We start from the raw sequence: 15,102 nt of genomic DNA, 5'->3' as shown, positions 1-15,102 counted from the left end.
CTGGGTTCCCTCCCTGTTGGTTGTTTGGCCTGAGGCAACCCAGCACAGGAGCCCACCTGGCTCTTTGGTGGGGCTAATGGTGGACTCTGGGAGGACTCACGCCAAGGAGTACTTCCCAGAACTTCCACTGCCAGTGTCCTTGTCCTCACAGTGAGCCACAGCCACCCCCTACCTCTGCAGGAGACCCTCCAACACTAGCAGGTAGGTCTGGCTCAGTCTCCCCTGGGGTCACTGCTCCTTCCCCTGGGTCCCATGCGCACACTACTTTGTGTGTGCCCTCCAAGAGTGCATTCTCTGTTTACCCCAGTCCTGTCAAAGTCCTGCAGTCAAATCCCGCTAGCCCTCAAAGTCTGATTCTCTAGGAATTCCTCCTCCCATTTCTGGACCCCCCAGGTTGGGAAGCCTGACGTGGGGCTTAGAACCTTCACTCCAATGGGTGGACTTCTGTGGTATAAGTGTTTTCCAGTTTGTGAGTCACCCACCCAGCAGTTATGGGATTTGATTTTATTGTGATTGCATCCCTCCTACCGTCTCACTGCGGCTTCTCCTCTGTCTTTGGGTAGGGGGTATCTTTTTTGGTGAGTTCTAGTGTCTTCCTGTCGATGATTGTTCAGCAGATAGTTCACCAGAAATTTCTTGATTGTATGGAGAGACAGCAGCTCTCTTTGATGGTCTGGTTTTGTGAGTTGTTCTTGGAGGCTCTAAATGATTCTGTAAACTAGTTGGAAAACCTGCAATAAATTGTTTCCTCCTTTAAAAAGAAAGGTATGTGGCTTTACATGATTATAATAATCCCTAATGTTTGTGATGTGCTTTACCATTTATGAAGCATACTGATGTATATTGTAAGAGTTTTAGTTTTAAGCATTTCCCCAATCCTTTAAGGTTAGTAGGGCAGGTATTACCTTGGCCACACATTAGAAAGTGTCAGGAATGATACACAAAATCTAGTTCTCCTGACTCTGTATTTAGGGCTATTTCCTCTTACAGCATTGCTTTTCAGGATTGAGATCTGCTGACTTTTCTTACCCAGGATTATTAATGCATCAAAACCTTAATGCAGATTCCTCCATATGAATGTTGCTTCTGCTCAGCCAGTCCATTCTTGTGCAGTGAACAGCCTGCACAACTGTACATGGCAGTTATTCTTCTTAGCAGTGTAACAACATAGGATGTTGATAATCTGATGACTGGCAATAAAAAGGGGGGCGGGCAGTTCTTTAGGCATTAAGATTTGCCTGGAAATGAACCCACTGAGTATTAGATTCAGTTGCTGTTTGTATGTTAACTGTTCATTATTTCCCACAGGTGTTAGTCACTGTGCCCCTGGCCTTACTGCAGAAAGGTTCCCTTCAGTTTAATCCACCGTTGTCAGACAAGAAGATGAAGGCTATCAACAGCTTAGGTGCAGGCATCATTGAAAAGGTAACTGAATTACTTAAGCCTCAGAACTAGAGAGATGAGTATCAGATGATAGGGGTTCCTTAACTTCTGATATTGGGAAGTAGCAGGTAATTTTTGAATACAAATCAAATTTGAAGATTTCCTTTTCCTTTGAGTAATTGTTCATGAAGAATATAAAAGGATATCAACAAAACAGAAAGAGGAGAGCTGGCTAAGGTCTGCGAGTTTTGATTTTAGGAGAATGACTCTTGTTATTCAGAATTTGAACTGGGTATATAAATAAGCAGTTCTTTTTTTTTTTTTTTCTGCTTTCCATGTCTACCCTGCACTAATTAGCCCCAGTGACGAGAGTGTTTTATACTTCCTTTGCCTTGAAAAGCTCCTTCAGCAGAATCTCTCAGCACTACAGTAGATACCAGCAGACCTATGATTAGTAAGAATTTATCTCATGGACGTAAGGTTCAAGACCAGGTCTCAGGGATGCTCTGCATCTTCAGATTAGCCTAGAGGTTGTCAGCGGTTCCCACCATTATCTGTGGGAGTACAGGACTGAATGGCATAAAAAGCCAGATGGTCACAAAGAGAACAAAGGAGGTAGGAGAATGGAAAGGGAGTATTTAGAAATGTTTGAGTTTTTAGAACATCTTTTTTTTTTTAATTGAAGTATTTAAGAGCTATAGGTGGCTTCTTAGAGATTGCTGTACTTTTGATTTCAAGAAGCTGTTAACCACCTTTCTTTTACTCGCTTTCCAGATTGCCTTGCAATTTCCCTATAGATTTTGGGACAGTAAAGTTCAAGGGGCTGACTTTTTTGGTCACGTTCCTCCTAGTGCCAGCAAGCGAGGGCTTTTTGCCGTGTTCTATGACATGGATCCCCAGGTAAAATCATTGGTGGAATGTGGTTTGAATTCCCTTATTACAGTTTAGAATTTGGTTTGGTAACTACTCGTGTGTCAAGCCCAGGAACTAATGGACATTGTGGGCACTCCAGATGTCCGTTTATATTCTGGGGGGACACTTGGATGGGACATTTTCCTGTAGGAAAGGAGCCTCAATATCTGCCATATTTTCTTAAACTACTAATATTGCTCCCTGGGAAATGAATTTGTTGCTGTGGAAATGTGTCATTTCAGGCTGATGGAAGGATTCCTTTTAGGGAGAATTGGTGTCAGCACAGTAACAAGTGGTACTTGAAATGTACTCCCAAGAGTCCGCCAGGGAGCCCTGGTGAGGGGTGGGATATGACTGGCGCAGGTGAGGGCGGGTCTGGGAGTCGGTAGATGTGATTGGTGGGGGAAGGAAGACGAGGAGAGGACATACCTGGGGCTTGGCAAGTGTCGGTTGTGGTGATGTCCTGCCAAAGAATCACAGTTGTTTTTCCACCTGCCTCTTTGTTCCAAGACACTTTATCTCTAAAGGTTCCACGCGGGAGCCAAGGGCAAAATGTCCTTACTGTTTGAGAAGGTTTTCTCCCATTATTTGATCGGCAGACTTCCTTTCTCAATGTCATTCTACTTCTTCTAAAACAAGTTCTTAGAAGGGAAAAGCCAAGAGAACCTGGAATTTGATATTTACATGACTTCCGGAGTTTTTCCAGCAGGGAACAATAAAATGCCTAAATGAATAATGAGTATGTGTGGCCTGGGTGATGGAAAGGAGGCTACAGGACAGTAGGAAATGATGACATTTGATGTGAGAATGAGGTCCTTCTCTGTTTGGAGCTGTGCGTCTAGAGACTTTGGTGCCCGAAGTCCAAAGTGTAAAGTGCTTTTCCCCTCACGTGTCCAGAAGCAGCACAGCGTGTTGATGTCGGTGATCGCGGGGGAGGCGGTGGCGGCCGTCAAGAGCCTGGAGGACAAGCAGGTGCTGCAGCAGTGCATGGCCACCCTGCGCGAGCTCTTCAAGGAGCAGGTCAGACACCCCTCTTTGAAAAGAAAAAGACTAGCCACATAGCACAGGGAGATCAGCTCGGTGCTTTCTGACCACCTAGAGGGGTGGGATGGGGCGGGGAGGGAGACGCAAGAGGGAAGGGGATATGGGGATATGCGTATGCGTATAGCTGATTCACTTTGTTATACAGCAGAAACTAATGCAACATTGTAAAGCAATTATACTCCAATAAAGATGTTAAAAAAAAAAAAAGAGAGAGAAAGACACGCTTGCTGCTAACTTCACTCTTCGGAGTGGTTTGAACCCAAAGCTAATCCATCAGTACCAGAAATGAAGGGGCTTGAGGCAGTGGACCACATTCTTATTTCTTTCAGTATCCAACTTTCCACTTAAGTACCTGGATTAGTTTGCTCAGGCCACCGTAACAAAATGCCACAAACTGGGTAGTTCAAGCAACAGAAATTTATTTTCTCACAATTCTGGAGGCTAGAAGTCCAAGATCAAGGTGTCTCCAGATCAAGGGGTTGGTTTCTCCTAAGGCCTCTCTCCTTGGCTCGCAGATGGCTGCCTTCCCCCTGTGTCCTCACATGGGTGTGGCTCTGTCTCGTCTGTGTGCTAATCCTCTCTTCTTAGAAGGACACCTATCACACTGGATTAAGGTCCACCCTAATGATCCCATTTTGACTTAATTACCTCGTCAAAGGCCCCATCTCAAATACAGTCACTTTCTGAGGTACTGGGGGTTAGGGTTTCATCATCTGAATTTGGGGGGGGACACAGTGCAGCCCATAATAGTACGCCATTCCTCCTTTTACGTGATTGTCATCCTTCCTTTTGTCTCACATCATGCACACCCCCATTCTTTCCTAAGGAGGTAGAAGGCTCAGCATTTTCCACAGATTCTGTATTTACCCAAACCCTAGCAAGCTTTTTTTTTTTTTTTTTTTTTTTTTTGCGGTACGCGGGCCTCTCACTGTTGTGGCCTCTCCTGTTGCGGAGCACAGGCTCCGGATGCGCAGGCTCAGCGGCCATGGCTCACGGGCCCAGCCGCTCCGCGGCATGCGGGATCTTCCCGGACCGGGGCACGAACCCGTGTCCCCTGCATCGGCAGGCGGACTCTCAACCACTGCGCCACCAGGGAAGCCCACCCTAGCAAGCTTTGACGACAGTTTTCCAATCAAAGGGACATTGTCCAGAATTTTCTGTACCCCACAGCGAGTCTCTTCTCTCCCTTTTCTCCAAGAAGCTCAAGGTACTTTCTATTTGCCAATTTACTAAATCTGACAATCTCTGGAGATATATAAATGGCGTGACATGAAACTTTTTCAAATAAAGGAGCAGAAGTACAAAGAAATGAAAATGCCTCAAATGTTACATACATTCAAGAGAAGGGGGGCCCTCGGGGTATCGCTTATTTTACATGATGTGATTCTATGTCACAGTAGTTCATATTAGCTTGGGGCTTTTGTTCAAAAATTTGCTTTCAAATCAGTTATTTGGAACTTAACACAGGTTCCGTAGAAATCTATTTCATGGTGGCACTTGGCAGAGCTCAGCCTAGAAAATTATTTGAAACGTAGAGTGAAACCTAACCTGTGTAGCTGCTTTGTGGAGAAGGCTGTTGAAAATTCCAGTTAGAGGTCCTAAGACCCTGCCCGTCCCTTTCCTTCCCTGGTCCAGGGCGTTTCAGGCGATGGGAAGGGGAATGCCTGGACTCTTAGCCGTTGGTGATGGCCCCTGGTAGGTGGGAGAAAGCATCTCTGGCAGAAGGATAAAGTGTTAAAGTGAGGAGATGTGTGTGTGCTGGGGAAGGTCAGAGAGATGGGGCAGCGACAGAGGAAAATGCACAGAGACGGCGCCTGGGCAGAGCAGCAAGGGGGCTGGAGGGTCATGCTGAGAACTGCTGTCTCAGAATGCTACAGGGATTAACTCGCTTTCTAGATGGAGGAAGAACTGTAATTTTATACATTGGGTTGCATCAAGTCTAAGTCCCTTCTTGATCCCGTTTTCCAATTCCTTCTACTTGACACAGGAAGTCCCAGATCCCACGAAGTATTTTGTCACCCGGTGGAGCACAGACCCCTGGATCCAGATGGCATACAGCTTCGTGAAGACAGGGGGCAGTGGTGAGGCCTACGACATCCTTGCTGAGGAAATACAAGGAACCATCTTTTTTGCTGGCGAGGTGTGTACAGGGACCCTGACCCCGATTGCTTTCATTTTGATCACTTGCTTTTAATTAAAGTGATCTATGTCCAGAGTTTAAAAGCAACATCAAATGCCGTCAAAAGTCTTACGGCAACAAGCAGCAGGTACGCTGACAACATCCTCCTCAAACTCCCCGAGCAGCCATTTTTAACTCTTTCTCCTGTTTCTTCTGGAACTTACTTCATGCTTTAAGATTTTTATATTGTTGTCTTCTGATTTAAGAAGTTAGACATTATCTCCCAACTTCCTATCAGGTTAAAGGTTAAGCCCACCCTGGTTTTTTCACACTTTTAACTAAATTGGTGTCAGCGCTTATATGGTGTGGCTGCTTACTGCTGAGCCAGGAAGGAAGGCGTTCACTGATTCCTTTCTTACACAGCTGTTTTCTCTTCAGTCCTAATGGCCTCTTTTTTCACTAGCTTAATTCTTTTTACACCACTCCTTAAGCCTCCCCACTCTTTTTTTTTTTTTTGGCCGCGTTGTACACACGACTCTTAGTTCCCAGACCAGGGGTGGAACCCGTGCCCCCTGCAGTGGAAGCACAGTCTTAACCACTGGACCGCCAGGAAATTCCAAAGCCTCCCCCTTCTTGAGTCGTCTCTAATTCACAGCTGAATCCCTCTGGCTGGCCTGTAGGTTCTGTTTCTCAAACCCTGTTTCCTGGCATCTTCCCTCCGCTCCAGGCTGCACTGGTTGATCCCGGGGACTCCTGCAGAGCTATCCTCCCAGGACTACTCCTTACCACTTTCCAGGGTTGGGGTTCTTATTTCCTAGATCCCTCTCTTTTTTCTTTTTTTCAATATTTATTTTTGAAATTGTGGCAAACAACACATAACAAAATTTACCACCTTAACTATCTTCAAGTGTCCAGTTAAGTGGCGTTAAATACATCCACAGTGTTGTACAACCCTTGCTACCATCCATCTCCAGGACATTTTTATACTGCAGAACCAAAACTGTGTACAACTCCCCCTCCGCCAGCTCCCAGCAAATACCATTCAACTTACTATCTCTCTCTCTGAATTTGTTCTAGGTACCTCATCATGTAAGTGGAATCATAGAGTATTTGTCCTTTTGTGACGGGCTAATTTCACTTAGCATAATGCCCTCAAGTTTCATCCATGTTGTGGCATGTGTCAGAATATCCTTCTTTTTTAAGACTAAATAATATTCCATTATATGCACCTATCACATTTAGTTTATCTGTTCATCTGTCATGGACACCTGAGTTGCTTCTGTCTTTTTTGGCTATTGTGAATAATGCTGCTATGAACCTGGGTGTACAAATATTTCTTCGAGAACCTGCTTTCAGTTATTTTGGGTGTATACCCAGAAGTGGAATTGCTGGATCATATATTAATTCTGTTTTTAGTTTTTTGAGGAACCACCACACTCTTTTCCACAGCAGCTGCACCACTTTACCTTCCCACCAACAGCACGCAAGGGTTCCAGTTTCTCTACATCCTCGTCAACACTTACTATTTTCTATTTTTTTATAATGGCCATCCTAATGGGTGTGAAGTCTGCCTTCTTTCTTGATTTACTTCTGTTGAGAAATGTTTTGCTGTTCTAATTCCTAATCCTTTCTGTGCTTTTATTTTGCATTCCTTATAATCTTGGAGCTCATGTCCTTCATCCTCTAGATTTTTTTTACTCTGCTCATTTCGTTCCTACAATTTTTCTCTTATTTCTATATCTTCTATTTCATATATTGGAACTGTTGAATTATCTAATCTTCTTTGCTGTTACTCTTTGCTGTTTTTTATATTCTAACCCTTGAGTCGATTTTTTAAACTTTGGCTCCTTTACTTTATGAGCACTTTCTTGTTCTAAGATTATTCCTTTTTGGTAGCATTTTCTTCTTGCTTCGTAACTTGTTCCTTACATGGCTCCTGAGTTCCTATTTTGTTTACTTTAGCCTTTGCCTCACATATGTCCGAATGTCCAGTCCTTGACTGTTCAGATTTGAGTGAGGCACTTTTTAAAAAGTCAACTGAAAGTTCCAGCAAGCTTGTCAACTGGAGATGGGGGGCCCAAACATCGGGATCTATCTATAGCTCTTTTCTCTTAGTTTCTCATTTGCATGATAGAGGCTCACCTCCTGGCAATCTGGGAACTCGAAGCCTCACTCTTAGTTATACTTAATTGCATTTTGTTTGGCACCTCACCCCTGCCCTGTACCTCAGAACTCCTAGGGGTTGCAGTAAGGGGAGTGGGGAACCTGATGAGGGACCAAATTGCTCTTCAAAGTCTTTTTATTTTTTACCTTTTTTGGCCATGTTGCATCTTCGTTGCTGCACATGGGCTTTCTATAGTTGCAGCTAGCGGGGGGCTACTCTGCATTGCAGTGCGTGGGCTTCTGATTGCCGTGGCTTCTCTTGTGGAGCACAGGCTTGAGAGCACAGGCTCAATAGTTGTGGCTCAGTAGTTGTGGGCTCAGTAGTTGTGTTTCTTAGTTGCTCAGCAGCATGTGGGATCTTCCCGGACCAGGGATCGCACCTGTGTTCCCTGCATTGGCAGGCGGATTCTTAACCACTGCACCACCAGGGAAGTCCCGCTCTTCATAGTCTTTTAAACCAGTCCTCGGTTTTTCACCCTTGCCAAGCCTCTGCCTCCATGATGGCACCAATGGCTGAGGTTTATAAAGGATTTTTCAGGGTGAATTGGTTTCCCTTTGCTATTTCCCACCCCCCCAACACACACACATCCACCCAGTTTAGCAGAATAAAGTGAATTCTCAGCACTCTTTGATCTGCCTTCATACTTTGTATATTATAGTTTGGGATTATACAGGTCTTCCTGGTTCATCTAAAATAGTGTTTTTAATTTTTTCGCTTCAGGGTTTTTGAATTTTTACAAAAGAAAGTAATTTTAAAAACAGCTGTCTTTGATTCCTCCTTGGCCTGTGAAGAGCCAACTTTGTAGGAACAGAGCATAATGGTTGCATTCCAGGCAACAGCTGTGAACTGCTTCCAAGAGATGGCCCTATTAGACGAATGTGCCAAAGGGTCATAAACAGGGTTTGGAAGTTTTTGACTTTCCTTTGCTGCTTTGATACAGTTGTTACCTCATCTTCTTATAAAAGCCATTTCTTTGAAGTTTCTGTCACTCTGTGACTCTCTCCCCCTGTAGTCGTATTCCTACTGACCTCCTGGTCATTCCCCCATTTATTAAAGTCTTTGGCACCTGGATGTTTTCCGTTCATCAGTTTAGGTGACATGGAACCTAAATTAGTTCACGTGGAACTTCATCTGTTTCTTATCCTCCCTTTTCTATGACCTACTCAACTCCCATTTCAGCCACTTTTCCCCATAACCACATCCCAGGCCTTGTCTTTAATACCTAACGGTCATGAATTAAAGTTTCCTGTCCTCCTGGTTTGCTTATTCTGTTCCCACTATAGCCTCCTTGAAAGTGAGGTTCTCCTGTTGACAGTCCTCACCTTTTGTCTTTTCCCTTCCTGTTGAACTCATCTGTCCTTGGAGTAATCCAGCTCTTTCTGTTATACCCATCTAGCAAAACTCCAGCCGTGGATGAACTGTGATTCACTTTTTGTGCTTGTTTTACTTACCACTGATTTTAACAACTAAGATTGTCTGATGGGAGGGGACTGTGTCTTATTATCCTTAACTCCAGCACCTGGCATACATAGAAAATATCTTAATGAATGTCACACAGTACTTCACGGGAGCACTGACTATATTGTAGAATAAATTTGGTGAAACATGGTGCTATGGATGGGTGAGTAGAGTGTTCATGTGAGCACACAGGAACGACAACAGTATTTTAGGAGGATCAGAGAAAGTGTAAGTTTGTATTTACCTTTTGATTTTCATCTAAATTCTTTACACATGTTCTCAAATTATACAATTATTATTTTTTTACAGGCAACAAACAGGCATTTTCCACAAACTGTTACAGGGGCATATTTGAGTGGTGTTCGAGAAGCAAGCAAGATTGCGGCATTTTAAACAGAATTTATCTGGACCCAGCTTTCTTCTCCCAAATGGGAGAGTCTGAAAAACATGTTAAACCTCACTTTGATAAAATCAAACAAAAAAATCCTCTCTGGGTAGCAAAACTGCAATGTTCTAAGGTGGCATGGTAATGTAAACCCATTTTACCACTCTGAAAGCACTAGCCCCAAGAATCCTTCTGTAAGCACTTATATTTAATGGCATTTTCCATAGGTCTGACTAGCGCTAAATCTTCCAGATCTCAGAATAAGGCATAATATAACCTTAAATTAAGACCTTGGATATGATCCTTCCATGGTTGGAGATTCCCTTTAAATCTGACATTTTCTGGCTGACCAATTTTCACACATTGAGAAACCAAGTCAATCAAGCAGGATTAAAAAAAAAAAAGGCCATGTACTTTTCCTCTATGACAATTTATCAGTATCTTTGCCAATGAGCCTTAAGATTTTTACATAGCTCCAATATTGAGCTTTTACTTAAAATTTAGATAGAAATCTTTCCTTTTTGAATACAGCACAAACTCTTGTCAAAGGTAAATGAAACTTCTATTTTATATTGTACATATTTCTTCCCATTGGGTGTTCAAAAGAAATTTAAATTCAGGTATCTTTTATAATAAAATATTTTAGATTTGTGCACTCATTGGCAAAACAGCAAAATTTTCAATTCCTTCAACCGTACATGTTATTGTATCACTGAGAACTGGGAGGAGATAGTGTGGTCTTCATACTTTAGACACAGAACATGGCTATTTTTCTTAGTCATGTTTGGGTGGATGGCACACTTTAAATAGCCTCAGTTTTGGCAACCACTAGCGGAAGGATCTTGTCAGAATAATTAAAAGCCCCTCCCCTCTGCCTCTTTTTAAGATAACTATTACATCTCTAGGAATATTTTTTATAGAATTATGTTTTCAGTATTCCATAGGCAGGTCCACTGGAAAACTGCAGAAAAATGTGTAATATCCTGGTAAATATTACACATTTTATAAGCCATATCTTAAAAGCCTGAGTACATGGTAAATATTTACTTTTTCCTTCTTTCACTCATGACAAAAAAAAAATAAACATTGATTTCAGGGTCTTCAGGATGCCCATCTTGCCAAGAAACTTCAGTTTACAGGTTAGAAATATGGGTAATGTATGTGCTTTTGTTTTAAAAAGTCTTTGAATAATTCTTTCAGTATATTGGTCAGCATAAAAAAGGACTCAAAATGACTTTAAAACCACTTTTCAAAATATTAGGTATTTTTAAAATTTAGTCAGCTTATAAGTAGAAATCGTATTTTACAGAAAGAACAAACGGTGAACTTTAGACAGAGCTGAGACACACCTCCCTCCCCAGCAAAGTATTATACAATTGAAAGAAAGCAAATAGCAGTATATTGGTTTCAAGGTTAACACAGGAAAATGTTGATATTTAGGTTATGTGATGAGACTCATTGGTACTGACTGGGAAGTATTCTGCTTTCAAGTGTTTTATGTATTAAAATGTTAAAAGAATAGCATGTGTCGAGTGATAAATGCAAAATATTTTAAGTTGAAATGGTTCACAGTACATTATTACTTTAGTTTCTGGGCACTGAAACTTGTATAGTGCTATAAGCAAACAAGGGGAAAACCTACCTAAATAAAGTATGGTAAATGTGTATTTTTTTAAAAAACCCTCATTTCCTGTCTCAAGTGACATCATCACCTAACATTTTGTTCTTTAAAGAACCACGGTACCTTTTCTTCTTGAGTTGAGTATGTTTTTCACTGCTGTCTGAAGATTTTGTAATTCAGTAGCAGTGAACATACATACACAATGTTTTCACTGCAGACAGACTGTGAACAGCTGATTGTGTAAGACTGCTTAATAAAACTTGTTTTCCAAATACACTGTGCACTGTAGTGATGAATGCACACTCTTAAGCAGATACATCCTTCACCACAAACTTTCACATACACCAACTCAATCCCCTCAACTTCTAAACCCTCTTTAGACTTTTTAGGTCATAGGCATTACTGCATATCCCTTTCAAGTAAATGGTCACACATAATTGTTAACTTTGGTCAACTTACTTAGTTTTGTGAGAGCACTTCAAGTTTTCCCTAGTGATTTCTTTGTAATGTATTTAATTCAAAGTAAAACCGGTCAGTTACCACTGACGAGCACTCCAAATTATATAGGCTGTGGGGCTAAATCCATTTAAAAATCTCTATTCTGAAATGCATGTTAAAACATCAAATGCAAAGAGACAGAGGTGGTGATTTATTATTTTTATTGACAAGGTTTATAGGAACAAATTAAATATTTAAAACCAAATGCCAATTATTAAGTCTCATTTAGTTGTTTATTCCACTCATTTGTATTAAGTATACCTTTCTCTAATGTCTTACTTTATCAAGAAACAAGTCAAACCTGTGAAAACACCTGTTAACAGTCAACATATCATTTTTATATATTTCTGTTCTATGATGCAAAGATATTTTAAACTGTGGTTTATCAAAGGCCTAATTCTTGTATAAGCAGCATGTTTTATTTTAAAATTAAGAGATTATCTAACTCTTTAGACTTTTTAGGTCATAGGCATTACTGCATATCCCTTTCAAGTAAATGGTCACACATCATAATTGTTAACTTTGGTCAACTTACTCTTTATCAAGAAACAAGTCAAACCTGTGAAAACACCTGTTAACAGTCAACATACCATTTTTATATATTTCTGTTCTATGATGCAAAGATATTTTAAACAGTGGTTTATCAAAGGCCTAATTCTTGTATAAGCAGCATGTTTTATTTTAAAATTAAGAGATTATTTAATAAACCGATTAAGACAGTTAATTTAAAAGACAAAATTAGTCTTATTCAGGAGTGGTCCATATGTTGATCACCTAGAATCCTAATTGGCCAAAATTTACAGCCTAACACCCCTGATTGCACAAATACATTGTTTCTTTAATGTTAAAAATAAGTCTATTATTATCACTTTTGAGAAATACTTTGTCAGATACCCACTACCGTCTACACATTATCTTAATCTGGAATTACAATGGGTACTTTCTTACTTAGTTTTGTGAGAGCACTTCAAGTTTTCCCTAGTGATTTCTTTGTAATGTATTTAATTCAAAGTAAAACCGGTCAGTTACCACTGACGAGCACTCCAAATTATATAGGCTGTGGGGCTAAATCCATTTAAAAATCTCTATTCTGAAATGCATGTTAAAACATCAAATGCAAAGAGACAGAGGTGGTGATTTATTATTTTTATTGACAAGGTTTATAGGAACAAATTAAATATTTAAAACCAAATGCCAATTATTAAGTCTCATTTAGTTGTTTATTCCACTCATTTGTATTAAGTAAATGCCAATTATTAAGTCTCATTTAGTTGTTTATTCCATTCATTTGTATTAAGTATACCTTTCTCTAATGTCTTACTTTATCAAGAAACAAGTCAAACCTGTGAAAACACCTGTTAACAGTCAACATATATCATTTTTATATATTTCTGTTCTATGATGCAAAGATATTTTAAACACTCAGTGGTTTATCAAAGGCCTAATTCTTGTATAAGCAGCATGTTTTATTTTAAAATTAAGAGATTATTTAATAAACCGATTAAGACAGTTAATTTAAAAGACAAAATTAGTCTTATTCAGGAGTGGTCCATATGTTGATCACCTAGAATCCTAATTGGCCAAAATTTACAGCCTAACACCCCTGATTGCACAAATACATTGTTTCTTTAATGTTAAAAATAAGTCTATTATTATCACTTTTGAGAAATACTTTGTCAGATACCCACTATTGTCTACACATTATCTTAATCTGGAATTACAACTGGTACTTTCACCATAATTATAAAGGTGGCCAGGTTTCCTGTAAAATCAGCATTTTATACGGGCAAAAAGCAGTTAATAAAAATCAGTTTCTTTATTATAAGCAAAATGTGCTTCTACTTAATCCAACTCTCCCAAATTTTTGAAGTTTTGATGTGTTGATTTTGGTCTATCCTCACTATAAAATGTATCTACAGACACTGTTGCAGGGTTAACACTAAAACTATACATTGATGACACTTCCAAGGCAAAGCAGAGAACTATCTGTTCCTTCAGTATTTTCTTCACTGAATTCTGACTTTCACTGCTCCGTCATACCATCTGGCTGAACACTGACATTTTATAGTTTATAATAACTGTAAAGATACGTACTTATATGAGTTTAAAAATTGATCTGCACAAAAGAAATAAAAAAACTTTATATACAACAAATTCGTTTTTAAAAATACAAAAATAACATCTGTCACTCTTGTCATGCTGACAATTTGACATATATACACATGCAGGAGAAAAGTTCCGATTCAGTCATCTGGACGGCTGAAGCTTGTGTATTTTTAATATGATGAACACACTGCCACTGAGTTTTCACACTGACAGATGTGTATTCAAAATATTTCATATGCTAAATACTGCAATAGTCTCTGCATGTATAAATGCCAGTTATGATCGCTTCTGTTCTACGATTAAAAGTATGTCTTAAGCTAATATTGCGCGCACACTAAAAACTACAACAGTTCAAGAATCTATAGTCTTATATAAAGAAATCCAAAATGTACAAAATACAACTATAAAAGCAAGGGACAATTACTGCCATGCAAAAATTTAAACTAAAAACTGCATAGAAATGCAATTTAAAACGGCAAACGCAAATTCACCTAACACTCAAGATAAAAAGGTCAGAAGGAAGTTCTACCAACACAATGCTTGCAAAGATTTAGAAAAGGAAATACATTCTCTTTGCTGGTATAAGTCAGATCTTTAAATCCATGGGTACAGGTCATCTGTTTCTGTCCTCTTAAGAAATTAGCTGTAACGAAAGAGAAACGTTATTTCCTCACACCCAACATACAATAGTTGGAACACATAAAACCTCATTTTATTTTTTAACTTTTATTTTACTACTGTGACTTGGGAAATCAGCTGGGATCAATATAAGACTACATCTACTGTTGATCTTCTCCTGCCTTTAACTGGTGGACAGCAAGGAACATGTGCTCAGGTGTGTGTATGAACTCTGAGATGCCCAGCTACCCATGTACACTGAACCCACATCTTCATCTGAGGCCACGTTTTGTCACTAATGTTCAAACTTTATTTTTAAGCTCTAAAATGGGAATGAAAATAACTATCTTTCCCATTTTGAGGAAATTTGAGCATCACATGTGATATTTAGTTACATAAATATTTTGAAAAATATGCAGTATTTGATACACGTAATTTCTTTTGTCCTCTAAGTCCAAAATGATCAAAGTTCGAAAAGTTGGATATAGTTACCTCTTTAACAGTTGTTTTTATGAACTCTTTTCTTTCAGTTAAGTCATAAGCAGGATAATTTTCATATACCTATAGTGAAAAGGAAAAACAATGTTAAAAGTAGATTTAGGGCTTCCCTGGTGGTGCAGTGGTTGAGAATCCGCCTGCCGATGCAGGGGACACGGGTTCGTGCCCCGGTCCGGGAAGATCCCACATGCCGCGGAGCGGCTGGGCCCATGAGCCATGGCCGCTGAGCCTGCGCGTCCGGAGCCTGTGCTCCGCAACGGGAGAGGCCACAACAGTGAGAGGCCTGCGTACCACCA

The 15,102-nt window shown here is 40.2% G+C and overlaps 2 protein-coding genes across 5 annotated transcripts in view; one reads left to right on the top strand and one right to left on the bottom strand.

Moving 5' to 3' along the window:
• Window positions 1-12,023, top strand: part of KDM1B (lysine demethylase 1B) — a 58,439-nt gene extending 46,416 nt beyond the window's left edge. For 3 of the 4 annotated variants that reach the window (XM_028478461.2, XM_024122064.3, XM_024122063.3), the window contains 5 exons: window positions 1,309-1,425; window positions 2,158-2,283; window positions 3,193-3,315; window positions 5,327-5,479; window positions 9,390-12,023. In XM_028478461.2, coding sequence (XP_028334262.1) covers window positions 1,309-1,425; window positions 2,158-2,283; window positions 3,193-3,315; window positions 5,327-5,479; window positions 9,390-9,473 — 603 coding nt within the window. In that variant the 3' untranslated portion in view covers window positions 9,474-12,023. The remainder of the gene's footprint in view (window positions 1-1,308; window positions 1,426-2,157; window positions 2,284-3,192; window positions 3,316-5,326; window positions 5,480-9,389) is intronic. The other variant, XM_028478462.2, reaches the window with a different exon arrangement.
• A 992-nt stretch (window positions 12,024-13,015) lies between these two features.
• Window positions 13,016-15,102, bottom strand: part of DEK (DEK proto-oncogene) — a 31,165-nt gene continuing 29,078 nt past the window's right edge. The window contains exons 10-11 of the mRNA XM_024121867.3: window positions 14,801-14,869; window positions 13,016-14,333 (exon numbers count right to left, since the gene is read on the bottom strand). Coding sequence (XP_023977635.1) covers window positions 14,322-14,333; window positions 14,801-14,869 — 81 coding nt within the window. The 3' untranslated portion in view covers window positions 13,016-14,321. The remainder of the gene's footprint in view (window positions 14,334-14,800; window positions 14,870-15,102) is intronic.

Source organism: Physeter macrocephalus, chromosome 18, assembly GCF_002837175.3.
Source record: "Physeter macrocephalus isolate SW-GA chromosome 18, ASM283717v5, whole genome shotgun sequence".
NCBI classification, from domain to species: Eukaryota; Metazoa; Chordata; class Mammalia; order Artiodactyla; family Physeteridae; genus Physeter; species Physeter macrocephalus.
Note: the sequence above shows the minus strand (reverse complement) of the source record. Positions and strands in the feature narration are given on the sequence as shown.